The 24,664-nt window shown below is 42.3% G+C and overlaps 1 protein-coding gene across 3 annotated transcripts in view; it reads right to left on the bottom strand.

The window, feature by feature from the left end:
- Positions 1 to 24,664, bottom strand: part of KIF5A (kinesin family member 5A) — a 250,881-nt gene that overhangs the window by 59,482 nt on the left and 166,735 nt on the right. For all 3 annotated transcript variants that reach the window (XM_082246229.1, XM_082246231.1, XM_082246230.1), the window contains exons 11-18: positions 24,291 to 24,439; positions 12,128 to 12,303; positions 11,980 to 12,048; positions 10,331 to 10,537; positions 9,697 to 9,843; positions 7,420 to 7,608; positions 2,626 to 2,743; positions 587 to 651 (exon numbers count right to left, since the gene is read on the bottom strand). In XM_082246229.1, the coding sequence (XP_082102355.1) occupies positions 587 to 651; positions 2,626 to 2,743; positions 7,420 to 7,608; positions 9,697 to 9,843; positions 10,331 to 10,537; positions 11,980 to 12,048; positions 12,128 to 12,303; positions 24,291 to 24,439 (1,120 nt within the window). The remainder of the gene's footprint in view (positions 1 to 586; positions 652 to 2,625; positions 2,744 to 7,419; positions 7,609 to 9,696; positions 9,844 to 10,330; positions 10,538 to 11,979; positions 12,049 to 12,127; positions 12,304 to 24,290; positions 24,440 to 24,664) is intronic.

Raw genomic sequence — 24,664 nt, 5'->3', positions numbered from 1 at the left:
ATCAATCAATCAATCAGCTGGGTGCCAAGGTCCTGGAGACTTCTCTTGCTCCACTGTAGTCCACTATCCAACTAATAGGCCACACACTGAAGAGTCTCAACTCCAGCCAAGGTTTATTGCAACGACCGCACGGTGATCCCCATGATTAAGCCCAGCTGTGGGTGAAACATGTTGGGAGCATGGCTTTCGATGGGCGATGTGCTGCCATTGCAATCATCCTTGTATGGAGTTGAATGTCTTTGGTGTGCTTCCAATTCTTTAGATGGTGACCCATAGGAAGCAATTACATTCCTCTATTTGTGCTTTAATTAATTAAACAGAGAATCTGACTGGTTGCTATGGGCAGCACAGACAGTTCTAGTTTTAAACACTTTCTTAAACAAGACCCAGTGCGGTGTTATCAATTCTTCACCACAGATTGTTCTAAATGTGTTTATAAATGTGATTATCTGAGTATTAAACAATGAAAAAGTGTGTGTTCTATCACTGATTAGAGCTCAGATCTAGAATATTTGTGTGATATATCATCAATATACCTTACTTATTTATGACACATTGCTTTGACTAGTGACACAAGAATGCTGACCTTAACCTCGTGGGCTTCCACCACATCCTGCTCCTTATCCTTTGCTGCTACTTCAGTCACATTTTCTGCCAAGTGAAAGTGACAGTGCTGATTACACATAATTTTCAGTGAATTACAACATCTCTGACATGTATCATTTATTGTGACAAGTTTAAAGCATCACATAGAATCCCCTGTGATAAACAAAGACATGACAAGCCCAGTAACTGCCATTATCACTTATCATAAGACGTTTTTACAGATTGGAATGTACTTGTCACCTGCACACACCCCCAGATCCATTTATAACGTGCAGAGAATCATTGCGGTTTTACCTCATTTGAGGCAACTGACTTACAGTATATGTGAACCTTTACCTTGTAATACAACCCATTCAGTTTAAAAATGAAAGGCAAAACATGTATATATATATATATATATATATATATATATATATATTTATAAATAGCTTTTTTTCTTTCTTTTTTTTATAAAAGTGATCACATAATCTCAGCTGTACAGTAACTAGGGGTGGAGAAACAGCGGTGCACTGACCTTCCCATTGAATGGCTAAGCAGGGGAGTGTGTCAGCACAAGTCTGACCATTGAAGGATAAGCAGGCTGTTCTCCAAGCACAGCCAGAAAATTCACTATGCTGGGATGGATGTGCTCTCATGTCTAGTGTGGTTAGTTTAAATTGGAAAGCAGGGGGATTGGCTGGATCATCAGGGATTTCACACAAAGGAAGCAATACAAAGAGAACAAGATACTTTTTAACACAAGTACACGATACAACAAACTTCTCAGGAATATGAAATGTTGGAGCAGCAAGTGTGGTAACGATGCTTGCTCGTATGTGGCATCTTACCCATACAGGACACATAAATAGGCTGGCATTGAGACAATGCACGTTTTTTTTTTTTTTTGAAGCGCGAGCGCAGTCCCCACTACCACAAATTATGCAGTCGAGTTTCCCGCGTTTGAGGAAATTGCAGGGGTCAGCACCGCCGGAGAGCAATGGCTAAGCCTTGCCCTGGGAGAAAAATCTTCATGATCATGGTATCTCCCCTGCCAGGTAAGTATGACAACGGACGTTTTACAAGACATTACCACAATGCCTGGTAACCCACAGCACTTTGCCTGGTACATTGCTTTGGGCTGCCATTCATTTTGAATGGAACCCTAATGCAAAACTACAGTAGCTGCCAACACAACCTCACTGGTGCTGATTAATTAAACCCCCCCCCCCCCACCCCAAAAAAAATGAGCGCAAAATGAAAGCTGTCACATACCCACCTGCAAGAATTCCTCTTTCATTTTCTATATATTGGAAGATGATACCTTATTAGTTGCTATTAAAACATCAATGTCAATGTTGTGCTCTCTTTTCTTGGTTTTAATGAAATGACTCCCTTGAAAGGAATGTATTAAAACTTAAAGTAGCTCTAAAGTCTAAATGTTGAGCTTTATTGTCCCTTTAAGGAATAGACTTTACTTATACTTTATTGTCACTTTAAGACTTTGAATGAAAGATCGATTGAAAATAGAAATGAACGTTAAATCATCCAAACATTTTGCACCTATCATCTGCATATTTTAGTTCGTTTTCAGCATTAAAGTATCACCTTTTGTTCAATCTGGGTAAACTGTTGACAGGGTCGTGCACATTATGCTATTAATGTTTTTTTTTTTTTTTTTTTGCTGTTTTATATTTATCAGTTTCACTATTCATGCTTAGAAAACAATTTGTTTAAACACAATTCTTCAACGTGACCGTTACATTTTTCCATGCAGAATTGGAGATTGATAGTCAAATTGAGCACATTATCCATTAGAAAACCACTTTAAGGAAATTGGATGTGTTGTCTGAATCAGTCAGATTTCTATTGTAATTTATCTAGTTGCGTCTGAAAATAAAAAGTAAGCAAGGGGTTGGCTGCTGTGGGTAAGACCTCAACTTTTCTTTTATGGAAACAAATTGATCCATTTTAGGATTCTCTAATCTCCAAATTCAATTGGTCACAGTGCACTTAACAAAGTTACTGATATCTACAGAGTACCTTGAGCTTGCATCTTGGCTAGTTCTTCACTCAGAGCATCATAGGATTCCTCCAGTTGGCGTTTCTTCATCTCTACACTGTGCATGTACTCTGTCAGAGATCTGATCTTAGCCTCGTGCTGTGAAACAAAAGAGAAGGCCAAGTTATATTCTTACACTGTGTTATGAACTCAGTGGAAATCTTAAATCTGATTTTACTTACAGCACTATAATACAATGGTACTATATCAGTGTATATAGGACAGAGAGACAAAGATGGCGATCTGCAGAATGTAATGGAAATTTCGAGCCAACTGCACTTGGCCGTTTGTTTGGAACTCACATTGAATTATATAAATGTGGAAGGATAAGGATGTCAGCCCTGGAACGTGCTTGTATAAAATCATCAATGGCAGCTCCCATAGCACTGTACTACTGGTTCACAATTATAAATAATATTATTCATTTCATTAATGCAATAATAAAACTAATCATACTGTTCATACATAATACTAAGGCATCTATTTATACAAAGATTTGCATAGCTGTTTGTCCATTGAAACTGCAGGTAAATTTGTTCTGAGCGAGTGAGACCAATTCTCGAACTATATTATATGCAGATTGACTGCAAGAACTCCTCCAGTGAGGCCGGGAGAAAGGGAAAGGAAAGACAGGTGCTGGTGGTAGGGGACTCAATTATTAGAAGGGCAGACAGTGTAATCTGTGACAAAGACCGTGTGCGCCGAACAGTCTGTTGTTTGCCGGGCGCTCGGGTTCGGCACATCGCGGATCGGGTGAACAGATTATTGGGTGGGGCTGGGGAAGACCCAGCTGTCATGGTACACGTGGGTACCAATGACATAGGCAGAGGAAGACGGAGAGTCCTAAACGATTTCAGGGACTTAGGCGCTAAGTTGAGGACTAGGACCTCCAAGGTAGTATTTTCCGAAATACTACCTGTACCTCGAGCCACACCAGAGAGGCAGCGGGAGATTAGGGAAGTTAACGAGTGGCTGAGGAGCTGGTGTAGTAAGGAGGGTTTCGGGTTCCTGGAGAACTGGGCCGTCTTCTCAGTCGGTCACCGGCTCTTTGGTAGGGACGGATTGCACCTAAATGGGGTGGGTGCAGCCGTACTGGGTGCGAGGATGGCCAAAAAGTTAGAGGGGCTTTTAAACTAGGGAATGGGGGGGAGGGTACAGATGTAGAATTAGCCAGTGGAAAGCAAGTTTCAGAGGGCAGAAATGGGGGCATTAGCGGTAGGGTGTTCGGAGCTCCTATACCCAGGGTGGGTACGGGGAAAAATCAAGAGAGCAGCCTAAAAACATCAAAATTACGAGGCTTATATACCAATGCCAGAAGCCTGGCCAACAAGATGGGAGAGCTGGAGCTGCTGATGTTTGAGGAGGACTTAGATTTTGTGGGGATAACTGAGACTTGGTTTGACAGCTCTCATGACTGGATGGCGACCATTCAGGGGTATTCCCTTTATCGCAGAGATAGAGAGGGTAAAAAAGGGGGAGGGGTATGTTTGTATATTAAGAACAGTATACAGGTAAATATGAGGGATGATATTAATAATGGAGCTATGGACGAAGCAGAATCCCTATGGGTAGAGCTTCAAAGGGAAGGCACTGTGGGGAAGGTAATATTGGGCGTATGCTATAGGCCCCCAAACCAGAGGGAGGAGGGTGAGGTGGACCTCATGTTACAGATAGGATTGGCAGCAAGGATGGGAAATGTCATTATAATGGGGGACTTTAATTATCCTGATATAGACTGGGCAGAAGGAACCGCGCATTCAGCCAAGGCTCGACAGTTCCTAAATGTTTTGCAGGACAATTTCATGGGTCAGATGGGGAATGCACCGACAAGAAACAATGCGGTACTTGACCTACTGATTACCAACAATACAGACCTGCTCACGGATATAGAAATACGGGACAACTTAGGGAACAGTGACCATAGGTCAATTGGTTTCAGTATTAATTACAGTAATAGGAAACACAAGGGTAATATAAGGACACTGAATTTCAAAAGAGCCAATTTCCCTAAACTGCGCTCGCTGCTAGAAAATATCAAATGGGATAGAACCCTGGGAACAAAGAACACGGAGGAAAAATGGGAGTGCTTCAAGAGCATACTTAACAAGGGGGTGGGCCAGTGCATTCCACAGGGAAATAAATTTAAAAGAGCAAAACTAAACCCTGGGTGGCTAAACTCCAACATAAAAATGTATATTAGAGCTAAAGAAAAGGCCTTCAAAAAATACAAGACTGAGGGGTCATTGGCAGCATTTAAGCACTACAAAGAGTGTAATAAGAAATGTAAAGATGAAATCAGGGCGGCTAAAATAGAACACGAGAGACATATAGCGGAGGAGAGTAAAAAGAACCCCAAGAAGTTCTTTAAGTATATAAACAGTAAGAAAGCGAGGCCAGAACACATTGGCCCCATAAAAGATGATAAAGGAAAAATGGCCACTGAGGACAGAGAAAAGGCGGAAGTGTTAAATAATTTCTTTTCTTCAGTCTTCACAAAGGAATCGGGGGGCTACACGAACCCAGCTTGTAAGGCCGAACTAAATAATACACCTCAGGAAGTGCCGCCATGGCTAACAGAGGATAGACTTAGAGCTAAACTAGAGAAACTTAACATAAATAAATCCCCGGGACCGGATGGCTTGCACCCAAGGGTTCTTAATGAGCTCAGCCAGGTGATTGCCAGACCATTATTCTTGATCTTTAAGGATAGTTTACAGACAGGTATGGTGCCAGCTGATTGGAAAAAAGCCAACGTGGTACCAATATTTAAAAAGGGGCCGAGATATATCCCGGGTAACTATAGGCCGGTCAGCCTAACATCAGTAGTCTGCAAAATTTTGGAGGGGATGATAAGGGACCACATACAAGACTTTAGTAATGAAAACGGTATTATAAGTAGTAATCAGCATGGATTCATGAAAAATCGTTCATGCCAAACCAATCTTTTAACCTTCTACGATGAAGTGAGCTGCCACTTAGATAAAGGTAAGCCTGTGGATGTGGTGTATCTGGACTTTGCAAAGGCCTTTGACACCGTTCCCCACAAACGCTTACTGTACAAACTAAGGAAGGTAGGTATGGATCATAAGGTGAGTACCTGGATAGAGAACTGGCTCCAGGGGAGAGTCCAGAGGGTGGTGATTAATGGGGAGTACTCTGATTGGGCGGGTGTGGAAAGTGGGGTCCCCCAGGGTTCTGTCCTGGGACCAATCCTGTTTAATTTATTCATAAATGATCTAGAGGAGGGGATATCTAGTACAATCTCAGTATTTGCAGATGATACTAAATTAGGCATGCCAATATCTTTTATGCAGGATGTGGAAACCTTGCAAGCGGACCTGAACAAAATAACGGGGTGGGCAACTATATGGCAGATGAGATTTAATGTAGAAAAATGTAAAGTAATGCACTTGGGGGCCAGTAACCAGAAAGCAAGCTACTCACTAGGGGGGGAACCTCTGGGTGAGTCTAGGATGGAAAGGGACCTGGGGGTACTGGTAGACAACAGGCTTGGAAGTGGCATGCAATGCCAAGCTGCTGCAAGCAAAGCCAACAGAATACTGGGTTGTATAAAAAAGGGGATTCACTCCAGAAATAAAGAGATTATTCTTCCACTCTACAAAACTCTGGTCCGGCCACATCTGGAGTATGCTGTCCAGTTCTGGGCACCGGTCCTCAGGAAGGATGTGCTGGAACTGGAGAAAGTCCAGAGAAGGGCAACAAAAATAATTAGGGGAATGGAGGACATCAGCTATGAGGAAAGACTACAAGCACTGAACTTATTCTCTCTGGAGAAGAGACGATTGAGGGGGGATATGATATCAATGTACAAATACTGTACTGGCGACCCTAGCATAAGGAACAAACTATTCAGAGTAAGGGAATACAATAAGACACGTGGCCACTCACTAAAACTTGAGGAAAGGCGGTTTAAGCTTAAAGTGCGTAAGGGGTTCTTCACTGTAAGAGCGGTAAGGATGTGGAATTCTCTTCCGCAAGCAGTCGTATCAGCGGGGAGCCTTGATAGTTTCAAAAAACTATTGGATGGACACCTTAAAGACCACAACATACAGGGGTATACAATGTACGGTTAAAAGCAAACACACACACACATCATAGGTTGAACTGGATGGACTTGTGTCTTTTTTCAGCCTCACTAACTATGTAACTATGTAACTATGTAACTGTGGTAATGGGGAAAATACCACACTGACCACTAGATGGAGCCGATGAGCATAATTATTTTCTATGCTACTCAGCACCATCTGGTGGCCATAATGCAGTATTTTCCTCATTCACATATTCAATCTTCAGCAAATATATTTATATTTTGCCCTTATTTGCACAGTACACATTTAAATGCAGTTTTATTAGACAAACTGCTATGCATTTTTTTTCCTTTTTTTTATAAATACACTCCTAAGTTGTTGTTTTTTTTTTTTTGTATTCTATGGTAGTGTTTTTCAATTATCAGGAACAGATCATATTTTAAAATTTTTAATTTATAAAACAACTGTTCTTGAGAAGAAAAATGCTGAAAACATTACCTCTTGGAGACACCTAAACGTTCTTCACCTAAACTTCATCTGGTCACCAGCATCTATTAATCTTTATTATTCTCTTATAATAGATCATCATGAGTTCTTAGAGCACAGCATAAAAATGCAATGCTAATTTTTTTTAACCATTATAAAGATGTGTTTATACAGATATTCCCTAATAGGATAAAAAGGGAATGTGTACAATCCAGTTAATTATAAGGGAGGCGGCCATACCTGTGATATAAGCAGTTGGCATGAGGACAGTTCCCGTCCAGTAACTTCCATCTTGCGGTGACATTCAACTTGAAGGTTCTCTAGCTGGCGACATCGTTTCACCACAGATTTCACTTCAGATTTAATCTTACTGATGTATAGACGAGCCACAGTAAACTCCTCCTCTATGGCCCCGCTGATTTCCACAGGCTACAATGTCAACGAGTAATTTTTACAAAAAGGGATATATTTTACAAGCCTAAGCCAACCATATAATAAACCTAAAGGTGCCTACAGACCTTTAGAAAACTTTCACCCAGCTGTGAAAGTTTAGAAAATGTTCATATCTTAGTAGGCTTCTCCAATGACAATGGCAAAATTCCCTTGGTCAAGCCTACCCAGGTAAAAGTTGATCAGCTGGGGAGTATTATCCCTATCAGATCTCTCTCCTAAATAGGCACAACTATGCAAGTTTACCACATGTAACCTTTCACACTTGGGGAAAGATCTCTTGGTAGAAGCATCATTGGTGTTGCCTGTGCTTTGTCCATGCAGGGCAAAGCAACATGTTTATCTGAAATGCTGCACCACCGCCAGCACATACTCAACTTGCTTTCAATCCCTGATCGCTCCATTAAATCAAAACTAAGCCCTCCTATCCTTTTTAGCCAAGGAAACTGTCATCTTAGCTTCTGTATGGTCTGCAACTGCCATGGTGCTGTACATGTGATCAGTTATGTCACCAGCCATTGGATGATCTGACAATCTGACTGAGAGCACAACCAATGTGACAGTTACATTCCTGACACGTGTCAGGAATGCAACTGTTTTTTGAAATTTGTAAAGGTTTAGTTCTGCTCTAAGTAATCATTACTTCAGAGTATGGGGAGCATGTGGCGATCTCCCCTTCCTCAATATATACATATCCCTCGTATATTGTGCCACAGGATGACAAAACTATTGTTTATAATTTACAGCTTTACAGTTGTACTTTTTACTGTCTATTGCATGGAAAGGCCTTGTTTGCACTTCATGCAAAATAAAACGCCATGTTTTTCTGTGTGGGTAGTGTTTGTTCTGGCCAGTGATGCCTTGCACTTGTAAGAGCACCGTTTTTCTTTTTGTCAACTTTATTGAAATGTCATATGGTGACATTTTATTCATTTCTACGCACCACAGCCATAGTGCATAGAAATGCAGAGAGAAATAAAGCTGCAGGTGAGGTGAAGTGTGTTGACATGTTGCAGATGTCTGCATTGCCCTACAGCTCATCTGAAGATTTTGTTCCAGTGTCAATGGGGCACATAGAAAACAATCCATTTTCTGTGTAACCTTGAGGTGACCTGCGGTTTTGTAGTGCAAAAAACCACAGGTCCTTACACAAGTTAAAACAAACTTATTGGGGAAGTAAGTGCAACCCGTTTGCAGGTTCACTTTGATTAAAAGAGAAGTAGGGTTTTTTTTTTTTTTAAATCATACTTACCTAAGTGGATGTCCCCCACGGGCTCTAAGACTTTAAGATCACTCGGTTCTCAGAGCTCCGTGCCGGTCACCGCTCTCTGCTCTACCCCCCCACAATGCTCACTGGAGCACTGGGCTCTGGAGGGGGCAGCTGAGCTTGGTGCCAGTCCAGGCATGTGGGCGGATTCCAACTTTATTACCGCAATCTTGCCCGAGCCTGGACTGGCTCTGTGACATTAGCGAGCTGTCTGCTGAAAACGATTCACAGGAGTACAGAATTAACCACACTCCTATGATCCACAGGAGAAGTACAGCCGAATGAGCTTTGGCTTTACTTCTCCTTTAAGGAGAAGTATAAAAATTGTTACACTGAAAAATGTCCTAAAGCGGAAGTAAACACTCCTAATTTTTACAGTCAAGGAGGCTGCCATCTTAGCCTCTGTTTTATCTGCAGTTGCCCTGGTGCTGCACATGTGGCCAATTATGACACCAAACATTTAAAGGCTTGAGAGTTTGGTTAAGAGCACAAGCAACTGTGACACTTATCATTTACGGCATGCCTTGACAATAACTGCTTTGGGAAACAGATAAAGCTAAAGGTTCAGTTCCGCTTTAACATACTGTATACCCAAATAATTAAATTGAGATGGTAGTTATTTTTTTTTCTGGATTTTAAATGTTCTTTGCACATTAAAAAGCCAGGAGAATATGAATGTTGGGGATAGTTCAAGCTACCATGCATAAATAGTGCAATGTTATGGTGAACAAGGGACAAGTCTTCATAACATAGTGCCATCTTTTGTAATCAGTGACACATATAATTTTATAGTAACTTACCAGTTTAAATTCTCCATTGCCCACAATGACGCTGAACTCACTTAGGTCTTTCATGAGGCCATTAAGAACTTCAGCAATTCGCTTGCGTTGATGAGTGCTGAATTCCTGCAGTCGATGCAGGTCATTTTCCAGAGACAAAAGACTAGCCTGAAATTGAGAAAATTTTGTGTAATCACTTAAAATACTAATAAACAGCTACTTAAAATATTATTAAGTCTTTTGACAAAACGGCAGCAAGAATTGTTCTGCCAACGCTTAAAGTGTGCCTTACAATTAATTTCAGTCCTTATCTCTTTTCTGGGGTTAGTCTCTGGTTACAGAACATATGGTGTGGCCCAGAACTCATGTCCCCTGCAGGTTAAGGCAGTAGCTCTTCCCTCGAATCTCACATGGCCTCTATTCTGTGTGAGACTCATCATCTGCGCGGTCAGCATAGTATCACACAAGATGTATTGTGATCTTTCCTGAGGTCTGCAGCCAGGGAAGCATGTCTTTGTGTTTTATTTTACAAATCATGCTTCTGATCACATCTGGACCTAGCAATAGGTCCACACGAGAAAAATCACTAAATTCATATTATCAGCATACTACCACCATCTTGTGGTCAGAATACAAATTACAATAGTGTACTTACAACTTTCTGAGACAGCTCATCAGTGAGGATTTTGTTCTCTATAGTTTTCTCTTCCACTTCCTGAGACTTCTGATCATAGTTCACAGCAAGTTCTTCCAGGGCCTGTAGAACCTCCTTCACTTCTTCCTTGGCACAATCATTTTCTGACTGCAAGCGGCTCAGTTCCATCTGCACCTTGTCATTATCTCCTCGAGTGGATACTAATAGCTGCTTGCACAGAAGATAGTATCAGATTTAAGAAATTTGTCCAGACATCCTTACTATGCTAGCAGCTGTAGTATGAAGGTACATAAGTAAACTCTAACTGATAAAAAAAAAAAAACAATTTATCACATAAGACCTATATGCAGGCCCTATAGCAGACAGTTTTGACATATAGAATTGGTATGCCCTGCTTGCATTTATTCCATTCTAAGTATCTCTCATTAAGCAATATGCAAGTTTCAACTGCAAGAATGAACAATTCAAGGAGTGTATATGGATTAGGATAACAATATAAAATTACCAGTAACCCACAATGTATGGTAAATTTACAAAATCAGCTAGCTTGCCAAAATGGAACCTAGGTAAAACCATGTAGCTGTAGCATCACAGTGACTTTCATGTGGGAAAATATGATACAGCTATAGTTTTTGAAAAATAAAAAAATAAAAACTTTAAAAAAAGTTTTCTGGTAAGGTATAGACACTTTGTGGTGCCTTAAAAGACCTTGGATCCCAATTTCAGGATGTATACAGGGCCTTGGCTTCTTTACAAATTTGCATAAAAGGCTATCTCCACAGTATTTCTTTTTAACCAAAAGATGTCTTTAGAGTTGAACTTTAAGTGGCACATTTATTAACATTAAGTCAAGGTCCTAAGCACAGCATGGGTCTTGGGTCTAAGAGACTTTCGAGGCACAAAGGAACTGATTTGAAAACCATTGCTGCTACTAGCAGGCATCTCAAAGTTCTCATGCCTGACCAAAAATTTTAGTTTATACACTTTGCTAGACATGGCAAAAAAACTTTAAGTGGCAAAATGGTTCTATAGATATCCAACAGCTAGAATCTGGGATGACAACCTACTTATTGCAGGCTCTACAACCCAGCTGTTACGTAGAATATCAGCATGACTAGACTTTAGAATAAAACAAATGTTTGTTCAGTATGTTATTCTTCAGCAAATCTCTCACCCCTCTGTATCATATATAATACTGTAAGCCATATCAAAATATGTTCTCTGGTGTATTTTAATAATCTAAAGTAATACCACTGATGTCACTCCATTAAATGATTTAGAGTGCAAGGTCTGAGATCTAATGTTGTCAAATGTATCATTGAAAAAGGTCAGGATCCTATGAAGGTTTACAAAAAACAACAGAAATCCAGAGTTGTAGCTTTTTGCCACCTAGGTCCACAGAGTTGAAGCTTTTTGCCAGCTGCGTCTAATCTTTGAGCTATATCTCTTGTAATAGCTACACACAAAAGCTGCTCTTTTTTCTATTGAGGAAGCTATCCTACATGACAGCACAGTACAGACACCCCAATAATATCTTATGGGCTTTTGTTTCCTCCTAATGGACTGAGAACTATAAACGAAATTCGTGAGTAGTATTTAAATACCTGCAGCATTTTGTTAATAAATACATTGTGTATAGAAAATATTACCTCTTCTTGATCCAACATCTGCTGCTTCAACTTCTCTACTAATTGACTATGCTGATTGATCTCATCATCCTACAAAATAAAAAATGGAAATAACTTTACATGCATTTTTTCCAAAGGGGATGTTTTTCTCAGCTTCATAACTACTTACCTTGTCATCCATCTGTTTGTACATTTTGCGGATCTCCTCCTCATACTTCCTTCTCTCCTCCTCTGAGATTCGGATCACAATGGAAGAATTATTATCATTAACTGGGGTCTCATCACAAGTTTCCTGAATAATCTGTTCATTGTCACTCAGCTGCTCCGTTTCAGGTACATTCTCTCCTAAAGGAGGAAAAAAATATTTTTCTGAGTGTATAAAATGTGTATAACTGCCAGTAGTCAGCGATCCGCTATGAAGACTATTCCTAACACATCCAAACCTAATTTGCCTCCTTTAAAATCCCTACTTTAGGGCTGGTTCACACCAGATGTTTTTTAGTGCCCTTTTTTTTATACGCACCCAGAATGCATGCACAGTGTTTGCTATGTATTCCAAAGGCCCTGGTTCATACTAGTGCAGTCAGATCCAGTGCTTTAAACAAAAGTACAACCTGCTGCATTTTTATTCATCTGGAATGCATTAAAACACATGTAAACACATTGGAATGCACTGGTAGGCAAAGCTGCTGAAAATAAAGATTTTTCAAGTGTCAAAACGAAAACTAAGAGGGCAAAAAAACTCACTGGAGCAGGTAAAAATTGATTCAAAAATGCGTGTAACGATATAATTGTGGTGTGAACAAGCCCTAATGCAAGAAGAGAAATATATGTTAGAAACATCACTTAAAACTCAAGAACTAGCATGGGAAAGCTCTGAAACGGGGATAGCCCCCAGTCCGGATGGGCTTAACCTTCAATAAAACGCTCCAGGACCAGCTATCAAAAAACTTTCTAGCAGCTGACAACTCCATAATCCCTGAGACCCCAATACATTCTCTGATTTGCTATGCATCCACATTATGGTAATGTCAAAAAGAAGGCAAAAACCCTGGCCTTTGCTCCAGCTACAGGCCCATTTCTTTATTAAATGTGGACTTAAATGTATCATCCAGATATGAAATCAAGGCATCCAGACTGGCCATGTGCTTGTAACTCCTTATATATGCTGAACAAGTAGGCTTTGAGGATTTCAAGCAGGCTTGACAAAAAAAATGCAAATACTTTAAATATTATCCACTTGATACGGTCAAAGGCTCAAAGATTCAAGCAGCTTTCTACAGAAGCAGAAAAGGACTTAGACTGTGCTGACTGGAATTTTATGGAGGAAGTGCTCATTTTGACCTACGTAGCTCTATGTCTGCTTGCATTCTGACCCTATATTCCGATTGTGAGAGTGAAAGCCTACAGTATAAAATTAAGCTCTATTCTCAGTTCCATGGGCTGCCCATTATCTTTCTGATATTCATCCTAGTCCTTAAACCTCTTTTGTGTAATATCTGGGTGAACAAAATTTAAAATGAACTTTAAAACATCAGAAGCCCTGAATGTAAATATCCCAGTCAGAGGGATTAGTCACCTGATGAATATTTACCATTTTATTGGAAACTTGTCAGGAACCATGAATCAGACTGAGACAGAAAATGCAGTAAAAATCCCACATTTAATGTAATAGTAAAAATAGTACAGATCAGGAACGTAGTCAAAACATAAGCCAGAGTTTAGAAGCCAAAACAGGAAATCAGACAAGCCAGTGATCAGGGAGCCAGAAATCAGCATAGTCAGAAGCAATAGGTCGGGATCAGGAACCAGAAGGGACATCAGCCGGGCAAAGTCTTTAACAGGAACACAGCAGAGACACTCAGTATATCTTGACCAGATGAAAGCATGAAAGGAATGAACAAGGCAGTTTAAATAGACAGAAGGGAGAGGCTGTAGGTAGGACTGATGAGCAGATAATGATAACCAGGTGAGCCACTGAGGAAACAGTGTGTGCTGACAATTATCCAACTGCTGCCTGAGCACAGAGAAGAGAGCTGCTGTGAGCCCAACCCTGACAGTACTCCCTCCCCAAGGACCCCTCCTCCTCAGAGGGGCACCAGATTTGAGGGGAAAATGTCTATGAAAAGCAAAGAGGAGGATAGGAACATGTATGTCCAAGGATGAGACCCAAGTGCGTTCCTCAGGACCGTACCCTCTCCAATGTACAAGATACTGTATACGCTCACGGAACCTACAGGAGTCAATGATTGATTGTATGTCATACTCCTCATGGTTCTCAACCTGAACCGGGCGAGGATGTGGTACCGAAGTGGTGAAGCGGTTGCACACCAAAGGTTTTAATAAGAAAAAATAAAATACATTTGAAATGCGCATGTTAGCAGGAAGGTCGAATACATAAGCCAGAAGGTTGAGCCTATGGAGAATACGGAAAGGCCCAATATACCACGGTGCCAGTTTCAGTGAGGGAACACAGAGTCGGAGGTTGCAAGATGAAAGCCAGACCCTCTCCCCAACCTGGTAGGAAGGCACAGGTAGGTGTTGGCGATCAGCATAGAGTCTGTAACAATCACTGGCACGGCGCAAGGACTCTTGGTCCTGCACCCAAGTGGAATGGTGATCACAAGTATGCTCCTCTAGGGCAGAGATTTTTTGAGGAACAAATGTGTCAGGCAACATGGATGGCTTGAAACCATAATTCGCCATAAACTGAGACAATCGGGATGTGGCATTGATGGCCCTATTGTGAGAAAATACCGCCCAAGGTAAGAGGTCTGACTAGTTTTTATGGTGGTCAGAATTTTAGCAACGTAGGAACAGCTTCAAGGCTTGGTTGGCTCATTCTGTGGCCCCATTGGACTGTGGATGATATACCGAGGAGAAGAAAAGCTGAATTCCAAACTGTGCACAAATGGCTCGCCAAAACCTGGACATATCACAGGAGTAGGAACCGACTCCATCTTGGAGGAGGAGAAAAACTGTCGTGAAAATGCATTCTTAGTACCTGGTAAAAACGAGACTATGTAATTGAAGCTTGACAGAAAAAGAGCCCATCGTGCCCTTCTGGGAGATAAGCGTTTAGCCTCCGACAAGAATGTTAAATTCTTATGGTCAGTCAAAATGAGGACCAGCACAGTGGTACCCTTTAGGAGCTAAAATGATAGCTAGCAATTTTCTGTCCCCAATCTCCTTGCATTCTGCAGGAGACAATTCTCTAGAAAAGTAGCCACAATGATGCAGATGTAGGAAGTTGAGACAGAAGGGGGCCTACTCCAGTCTCAGATGCATCAACCTCAAGAATGAAGGGCAATGTAGGATCAGGATGTGCTAGCACAGGAGCTGAAACAAGGGCAGCCTTGAGAGACTCAAAGACTTCAATGGAATCCGGAGACCTATTCTATGGGTTGCTGTCCTTCCTGGTCAAATCAGTCAGGAGTTTGACCAGAGAACAGAAGTTACGAATACATTTCCAATAATAATTTACGAAGCCAAGAAATTGTTGTAGCGGACGTAGACCTATGGGTCGAGGCCACTGTAGAACTGCAGATAGTTTCTCTGGGTTCATCAATAAAATCAGTAGTAGAAATAACATAACCCAGAAATGTAACCTGTTCACGATTGAACTCACACTTCTCCAATGTAAAATACATTACAGGTTTATTATCTCTCAACCTCTGTAGCACATGTGAGACATCTGTGTGGTGGCTCTCTAGGGATTTTGAATATATGAGAATATCGTTGAGATAAACCACCACACATTGCTGCAACATATCTCGGAGGACATCGTTGATGTATTCCTGAAAAACTTTGCAGAGACCAAACGGCATCGTCACCCTCCTTGATCATCACAAGATTGTATGCCCCTCTCACATCAAGCTTAGTGAAAACAGTGGCTCCCTTGAGGCGGTCAAATAATTCTGTAATCAATAGAATTGGATAAGCTTTCCAAATTGTGATGCGATTGAGACCCCTATAAATTGATACAAGGTCTCAGTTCACCACACTTCTTTTTCACAAAGAAGAAGCCAGCACCGCTAGGAGACAAGGACTTGCAGATGAACCCTCAAGAAAGTGAATCGGGAACATAATCCTCCATGGCTTTATCCTCCAAGACAGACAAAGGGGGGCATGGCAACAGCTTGAAGGTCGATTGCGAAATCATATGACCGGTGTGGAGGCAAACTACCGGCTTTACCTTTGTCAAGGACATTGCTAAATTCAAGGTACTCCTCTGACAAGGAGGAAAGTGAAGAGGTGCCCAAGACCTTAACCACTTTTTGAAAACATGTCTTACTGCATTGTGGCGACCAGAAAAGAACCTCAGCACAATGCCAATCAAAAGGGTGATTGTGCCTCTGTAGTCAAGGATAACCAATGACCACCGGGTAACGAGATAAGGAAATTACTTGAAATTGGATTATCTCATGGTGCAGAGCCCCTATGGCCATGGTCAACGGAGCAGTCTCATGAGTCACATGGGCAAGCTGTAAAGCTCTCCCATCAATGGCTTCAATGGCAAGTGAAGTGGCACGAAGCTGCAGCAAAATTGAGTGCTTACACACAAAGGCACTGTTTATGAACAGGTCTGCACCCCCAGAATCGATTAGAGCCTGTCAATCGATGGACAACTCAGACCAAGAAAGGGTAACCAGAGGCTTATCCTTCAGGATAGCTGGGGACACAATAATGCCTCCTAAGGTTTGTCCCCTACAGGACCTTAGGTGCGGGCATTTCCCAGACGGGTTGGACAAGTCATTAATAAGTTACCTGCTTGGCCACAGTAAAGGCACAACCTTTCCCTTCTCCTAAAGGCCCTCTCTTTGACAGAGAGACGTGTAAAACCCAGCTGCATGGGCTCTACTTCGGGAGAGGACTTGGGCCCAGAAGGCATGGGAGGTGAGGGAGCCATGGCTGGGAATGCAAAGCTTGGAGCCAAATGTCCAGGAGTCCTTCGCAAGCGTTTCTTAAAGGAAGGTCTCTCGGAGTCTGGTATCAACGAGAATGGAAAACGAAATCAACTCCTTAAGGCTCCCAGGTAAATATCAAGCTGCAATTTAATCTTTAATGTTATCAGAGAGGCCATGGGAAAATGCAGCCACAAGAGTTTCATTGTTCCAATCAACCTCTGCTGCCAGAGTATGGAACTCAATAGCGTAGTCAGGTTCAGTATTGGTACCCTTACTTTTTGTAAATAAATGATATAGGATCTGGGATCTGGGAAGACTTCAAAAAGTGACCTGCTTGGTCACAGTAATGGCACAATCTCTTCCTCCTTCTACAGGCTCTCTTTTCAGCAGAGAGGTGTGTGAAACTCAACTGCATGGGCTCCATTTCACTGGTGGACTCGGTACCAGGAGGCCTGGGAGGTGAGGAAGGCATGGGTGGGAATGCAAATCTCTGAGCCAAATGCCCAGGAGGCTTCAGCAAGCGCTCCTTAAAGGAAGGTCTCTCTCAGAGTCTATCAATAAGAATGGCAAACGTGATTAACTTCTCCAGATCCGTAGGTATGTCTCGGGATGCTATCTCATCTTTAATGTTACCTGAGAGACTATGAGAAAAAAGCAGTCACCAGGGACTCATTGTTCCAAGCAACCTCTGCTGCCAGAGTACATAATTCAATGGCGTAATCGGCAACAGTTCTCATACTCTGTTTGATTGACATGAGGCTTTTGGCAGCAGAAGTGGAGCGAGCAGGAATGTCAAATACCCTTTTAAAGGAAGCCACAAACTCAGGGTAGCTCCGGACAATGGGTTTTTGCATCTCCCATAGAGGGTTTGCCCAGGCCAAGACTCTATCAGAAAGCAAAGAAAGAATGAAGTCTACTTTGCTTCTGTCCGAGGGAAATGCCTGGGGCAGCATCTCAAAGTATATCCCAACCTGGTTGAGAAACCCTCTGCATTGAACTTGTTCGCCCCCAAAACGCTGGGGAAGCAGAGCGGAACCAGACATACCTCTTACAGAGGTAACATTTGAGGCGGGTGCCTGTACAGAGACTGGAGCAGCAGCAGGGATGGCCTGCAACACTGAATGTACTGGAACAGCTATAGTGAGAGGATCCAGGTGAGCAGTACGAATCATAAGTGACGGTAACACTATGGCAAACCGATCCATGCAGTGATCCTGCTCATTCAATCTGGAAAGAATATTACCACTGGGTAGATTGCATACATTTTCTGAATAAATGACCTTCGCCTAACGTCAGAAACCATAAATCAGGTTGAGACAGAAATTGCAGTACAAATCACACCTTAAATGTAATAGTAAAAATAGTTCAGATCAGGAACGTAGTCAAAACATAAGCCAGGATTCAGAAGCCAAAACGGGAAATCAAAATAGCCAGTGATCAGGGAGCCAGAAATCAGTGTAGTCAGAAGCAGCAGGTCAAGATCAGGAACCAGAATCGATGTCAGTCAGGCAAAGTCTTTAACAGGAACACAGCAGAGACACTCAAGATATCTTGACCAGGTGAAGGCACGAAAGGAATGAACAAGACAGTTTAAAAAGCCAGAAGGGGCTGGCTGTAGACAGGACTGATGAGCAGATAATGATAACCAGGTGAACCACTGAGGAAACAATGAGTGTTAACAATTATCCGACAGCTGAGCACAGAGAAGAGAGCTGCTGCAAGCCCAGCCCTGACAATACTAAAGTTAATAAACCACGTCTTTGCCGGCACTGCATCGCCTCCATATAGATGACCGATTTAGATATTTGGGGGTGATGGTCTCCCCTGACCCCTCGCAATACTTTAGTTTGAACCTGCTGCCTCTTCTGGATAAACAACGTGCCAACAGCCGCTGCTTGTGCAAACTTCCCCTGTCTGTTGTAGGCAGAGTGAACTTGATAAAAATGATCTGGGCACCTCAATTATTATACATTTTTCACAATTCGCATGTGTGGATCCTGCAGCGATGGTTTAAACAGGTGAAGTCCCAGTTTCGGGACCTTGTCTGGAGGAGGCAGCAGACTAGAATTAAATTATCCACTCTTCAATTCCTGAAGGATAAGGGGGGCTTGGTGGTCCCTCAGCCCAGGATGTATTTCCTGGCTGCCCAATTACAGCGTTTAGCGGGGTGGGGAGCTGTGGACTCAGCGGATCCCCAGACCACACTGTTGACTCTTGCGAATCCTTGTTTGTCTGCAGCATCCCATCTGGAGATGGGTCTCCCTACCCTGCCGGGCTCGGCGCGGACCTTCGTTTTGTTGCGTCGGATATGGGGAGAGTTGAAGACATTATCTAAAATGGTGGACTTTCTTGATTGCACACCGCTGTGGGACAACCCATTATACCCGGAGATTGCTAAGCTACGAGACTCCCTGGGGTGGAGAGAAGTGGCCATAATTTTTATCGCTCAACTGTTTGTAGGCACTGTCTTTAAATTGGATTTTCAGCTTCCTTGCCAACATTTCTACCACTATCTCCAACTGCGGCATGCGATACAGGCGCAGCGTCGCATGTCTCCGTTTTATAGGGCCAACCCGACAATAATAGACACTGTGGTTAGGGCTCAGGAGAAAAGGGGATTGATTTCCCTCAGATACCAATGGCTTCTCTCATGCATACAGGACCCGGCATCCTTGAAATGTAGGACAGCCTGGGAGATGGATCTGGGCGCCATGGATGGGGACCAGTGGGATCAGGCCTTGGAAATACTCCCTAATATGTCTTTATCCACTTCTCATGAAATCTCTCTACTTTTTATCCTTCATAGGACATACCGCACGCCAGTATTTATGTTTAAATGGGGCCGGAGGGATTCGCCTCTCTGCTTAAAGTGTAACCAACATAGAGGCGATTTCATACATCTCCTGTGGCGATGCCCCGAAACTGGTTAGATACTGGATGCAGGTTATGCGATGTGTCTCGCAAGTAGCCCATACTACCATACCTGTTGACCCTCTAGTATGCCTATTGGGCGTACTGGATCCGGAACCATACTCACCGGGCACATATACCATGATACAGCAGTTGCTGTATCTGGCTAGGAAACTGATCGCCAGTTATTGGATGAGCCCCACGGTCGCACAATGGGTGTCATGTGTCAACACAATTTTATTGAGGGAACAACTAGCTTATCGTCATAGGAATGCAGTCAAGAAATGTTATGCAATTTGGCAAGACTGGTTGGACTGTCCAGGATTGGCACCGGCACAACTACTTATTAGTAGAATCATGCAGGCTTAGTTTAACCTGTCGATCTTTTTGGACATCTGGGGGACTCTCGCCTATTCCTTTCTTCTTCTTTCTTTATACCGTGCTTTTTTTCTGTTGCTATCTTTCTCTCTTTTCTGCAGCTGATTCTTTTATTTCTTTTTTTTTCTTTTATGTGCTACTTGATATTTTTGGAGTTTTGACAACTTTTTCAAGAATGATGAAGGTTATATGGTTATTGTAAGGTGGACTGACAGTCCACAGGCTAACCTTATTCACGTATGCATTTATAAGCTGGTAATTAACCACTTGCCGACCGCCGCACGACTATCTACGGCGGCGGTCAGCCCCTCACAGGCAAAGTGACGTAGGTCTACGTCGCTCGCCTGTGAGGGTTTAGGGAGCGAGCGCGCGCCGCCGGAGGCGCGCTCCCGCTCCCGCGTGGTCACGGACCCCCCCGCGCGTGTGTAAACAAGCTGCCTGTCATTCTCCTCTCTGTATGAGAGATGATCACATGGATCTACTATGTAGATCCATTGATCACTCTGCATACAGTTGAAGCCACAGCCAATCACAGTTAGAATCACGCCCCTAGGGACACACACAGCCCCTCCCTCTCAAATAAAGTTAACCCCTTCACTACCAGTGTATTTTTACAGTAACAGTGCATATATATAGCACTGATTACTGTAGAAATGTCACTGGTAACCCCAAAAGTGTCAAAAATGTCAGTCAAGGGTCCGATCTGTCCGCCGCAATGTCGCAGTACCGAAAAAAAAATCGCAGATCGCCGCCATTACGCGTTAAAAAAAAAACAACAAAAATGACAAAAATCTTTCCCTTTGTTAGTAAACGCAATAACTTTTGCGCAAACCAATCAAAATACGCTTTTTGCGATTTTTTTTACCAAACATAGGTAGCATAAAACAAATTGGCCGAAAATATAAAAAAATTTTGATTTTTACATTTTTTTGGGGGGGAATTTCATATAAAAAAAAGGGAAAAATATTGCTATTTTTGCAAAATTTACGCTCTTTTTTTGTTTATAGCGCGTGATCAAAAAATCGCACAGGTGATCAAATACCGCCAAAAGAAAGCTCTGTTTGTGGGAAAAAAAGGACGCCAAATTTGTTTAGGTACAGCGTCGCACGACTGCGCAATTGTCCGTTAAAGTCACGCAGTGCCGAATCGCAAAATACCCTCTGGTCGTTTAGCAGCCAAATCCTCCGGGGCTTAAGTGGTTAAGTAACACAGCAGGCATAAGGATTCTGTTGCACTAATTCTGAACCACTGTTTTTTCTGTATACTTTGACATGTAAATGTTATCCCATTTATGCTATATTGTGTGACTTCTCCACTTTGTCCCTTCTTTGTTCATTTTCCTGTTTGCCTTTATTTTCTCAATAAAAATATTTTTGGATTAAAAAAAAAAACCTAAATCTATCCTCTAAATTTTTCACACTATTGAAACAATTACAAAATAACAAATGGATTCAGGGTATTTTCTTATGGTTTGGCAGTTGCGATATTAAAAAGATATATATATACCCAAAATGGTATACCTTCTGCAAGCCCTACCTATATGTATACACACAGTGTTCTGTACTACTATAACTATGTTTCTGAAATTCATATGGACGCACAAACTGGCCAGGCTTTACCACACTATTCTCCACATGCCAAAATATACAGGAGGTCTTGGTCTCCTAGACATTTCTTTAACCACTTTAATACAGGGCACTTCCCTCCCTTCCTGCCCAGGCCAATTTTCTCCTTTTAGCGCTGTTGCAATTTGAATGACAATTGCGCGGTCATGCAACACTGTACCTACACCAAATTTATGTCATTTTCCCCCCACAAATAGAGCTTTCTTTTGGTGGTATTTGATCACCTGTGCGATTTTTACTTTTTGCGAAACAAATAAAAAAATACCGAAAAGTTTGAAAAAAAAAAAGTTTTTTTGTTTATGTTATACAATTTTGTAAATAAATAAGTTTTTTCCTGCACTGATGAGCACTGATGAGACTGCACTGACAGGCACTGATGAGGAGGCACTGATTTGGTGGCACTGATGGGGTGGCACTGATGGGGTGGCACTGATAGGCGGCACTGATAGGCGTCACTGATATGCGGCACTGATAGGTAGCACAGATATGCAGCATTGGTGGGCACTGATAGGTGGCACTGCTGGGCACTGATAGGCGGCATTGATGGACACTGATAGGTGGCACTGATGGGCACTGATAGGTGGCACTGACGGGCACTAATGGGCACTGATAGGCGGCACTGGTGGGCACTGATGGGCACTGATGGGTGGCACTGATGGGCGGCACTGATGGGCACTGATAGGCGGCACTGGTGGGCAATAATGGGCACTGGTGGGCGACACTAAAGGATAGCAATGATGGGCACTTGTGGGCAGCACTGATAGGGAGGACACTGGTGGGCATCACTGATGGGGAGGGCAATGGGGGGCTCCCTGAGCTCTGATTTCCATCCCTGGTGGCCATAGTGGGCATCCCTGGGGTCATAGTGGGCATCCCTGGGGTCATAGTGGGCATCCCTGGTGGATCTAGTGGCATCCCCCCCCCCCGAGGGTCTGCACTGGTAATCAATGATCTGATTACCAGTGCTGACCCCCCCCCCCCTGTCAGGGGAGCCGCCGATCGGCGCTCCTTTGCTCGTGCCTGTCAGGCACGAACTAAGGAAAGCCGATCAACGGCTGTTCCTATTTACTATGTGACCAGCCGTGATTGGACACGGCTGATCACATGGTAAAGAGCCTCCGTCAGAGGCTCTTTACCGAGATCGGTGATGCAGGGTGTCAGGCTGACACCTCGCATCACCGATCGCCGCTCTGCGCGCCCTCGGGGGGCGCCCAGAGCTGTGTTATCCTGCCGCCATCATATGACGTCCGGTCAGGATAACACAACCACATTCCCGCCGTCAATTTGTAATAGGGCGGGCGGGAAGTGGTTAAATCATGCATTGTATCATTTTAGTCAACTGCAGACACAAATAAACAGTTGGTAGACATAGAATGAGCAATAAACTCTATCCTGCTTCACAATCTTCCACGGTGTGCTGAAGATCTACCTAAACACATACATGATTGCCCTACTATGGGGATCAGTTTATATGTATTCCTTACACATTCCTCCTTTTAATATCTCTCACTCTTGCCATCACCGCCCTATTTTCTTAAAGGCAACCAGAAATTTTTGCTCAGACTGACAGTTCAGGTCTTTCAAAACATGACGAATGCCAGAAAGACACTTAACCACACTTTAATATTTTCCCTTCATGGCCTACGATATCAGAAATTAATAAATACCCTACCTTTACACCATTTGGGTTTTGGAGAACTTTACAGCTATATCACTTGCTCTTTTCCCTACTATCTTTTGGGACATTTTTGCACCCATTGACATTCTTTGATAAAGTGTGCACAGAAACCAGTCCTTTTGGTACATTATCCCCTGTCAACCTCCCCATGATCAGAAGACTCGCTACTATTTTTTTTCTTAGAAATGTAAAAAGAACCTTAAGATTAGCTTCTCCTATGCACAGACTGACACAACTATACACTTTGCCCATTGATCCCCTATCAGTAATGCATATCAGGCTATAAACTTCTGACATGATATGACAGGGTCCTTATCATCCTTTATGCCCTCCACTTATATTTGGAATTATATTGGCCCTTTGCTTCACTATTTCTACTGCCCCAAAATTTTAGACTTCTGAGTGAGGTCACAGCAATCATCGAAAGGTTTACCTACTAACATGTACTTCATGACCCCTTTATTTTCCTACTTCATCATATTACAATGACTTGTAAAACATATCTATGCTCAATAATAATTCACCTCATCAACATACTAGAGCCTGCATCTCCTCTTAGGTCTAGAAATAGCTATAATAGCTTTCAAATGTTCACCCCTCCACCCTTTACCTTCCTATACAGCATGTTTTGTAAAATCAAGGTTCACTGGAGAAGGTGCAATGCATGTATGGAATGACAGCACATATGTATGAACAGATTGCCATTTCTTTATTGTTGTACAGAAAAAGCATACATAGTGAAGTATGGCCATTTGTATTTTCTCTGCAATCTTTTAATAATAATGTTTTTTTTTTTTTTTTTTGTTTTGTTTTTTTAAAGAGGCTAATACTTACCATTCCTCCAGCGACTGAGTTCAGCCTCCAGCTTTTGGATGGTCTCTTTCATTGTCTTGTTCTTCTCCTTCTCCTTCTCATACTTCTTCTTCCACTGCTCTGCTGTCAGCTCCAGGTTGACTGATGCAGTGTTCTTGATGGTCTTAGCCCTATAGAGAGTTTTATAATAAACATTCTTTATCACAGTATTATTTCTACTGAAAGAACACAATGATATCAGAAGGCTTAGATTGAAAGGACAAGATACCACAACCAAACAATGATTACTAATTTGAACACCTTTAGCCCAGGCAGTAGATTACCATCCTACACCTCTATAAGTACAGGCAGTTATTAAAAGTGTATCTAGATTAAGAAAAATCACAACAAATGAG

The sequence above is a fragment of the Pelophylax lessonae genome (assembly GCF_965119305.1).
Source record: "Pelophylax lessonae genome assembly, chromosome: 2".
NCBI lineage: Eukaryota > Metazoa > Chordata > Amphibia > Anura > Ranidae > Pelophylax > Pelophylax lessonae.
This window is presented reverse-complemented; position numbering and strand designations above follow the sequence as displayed.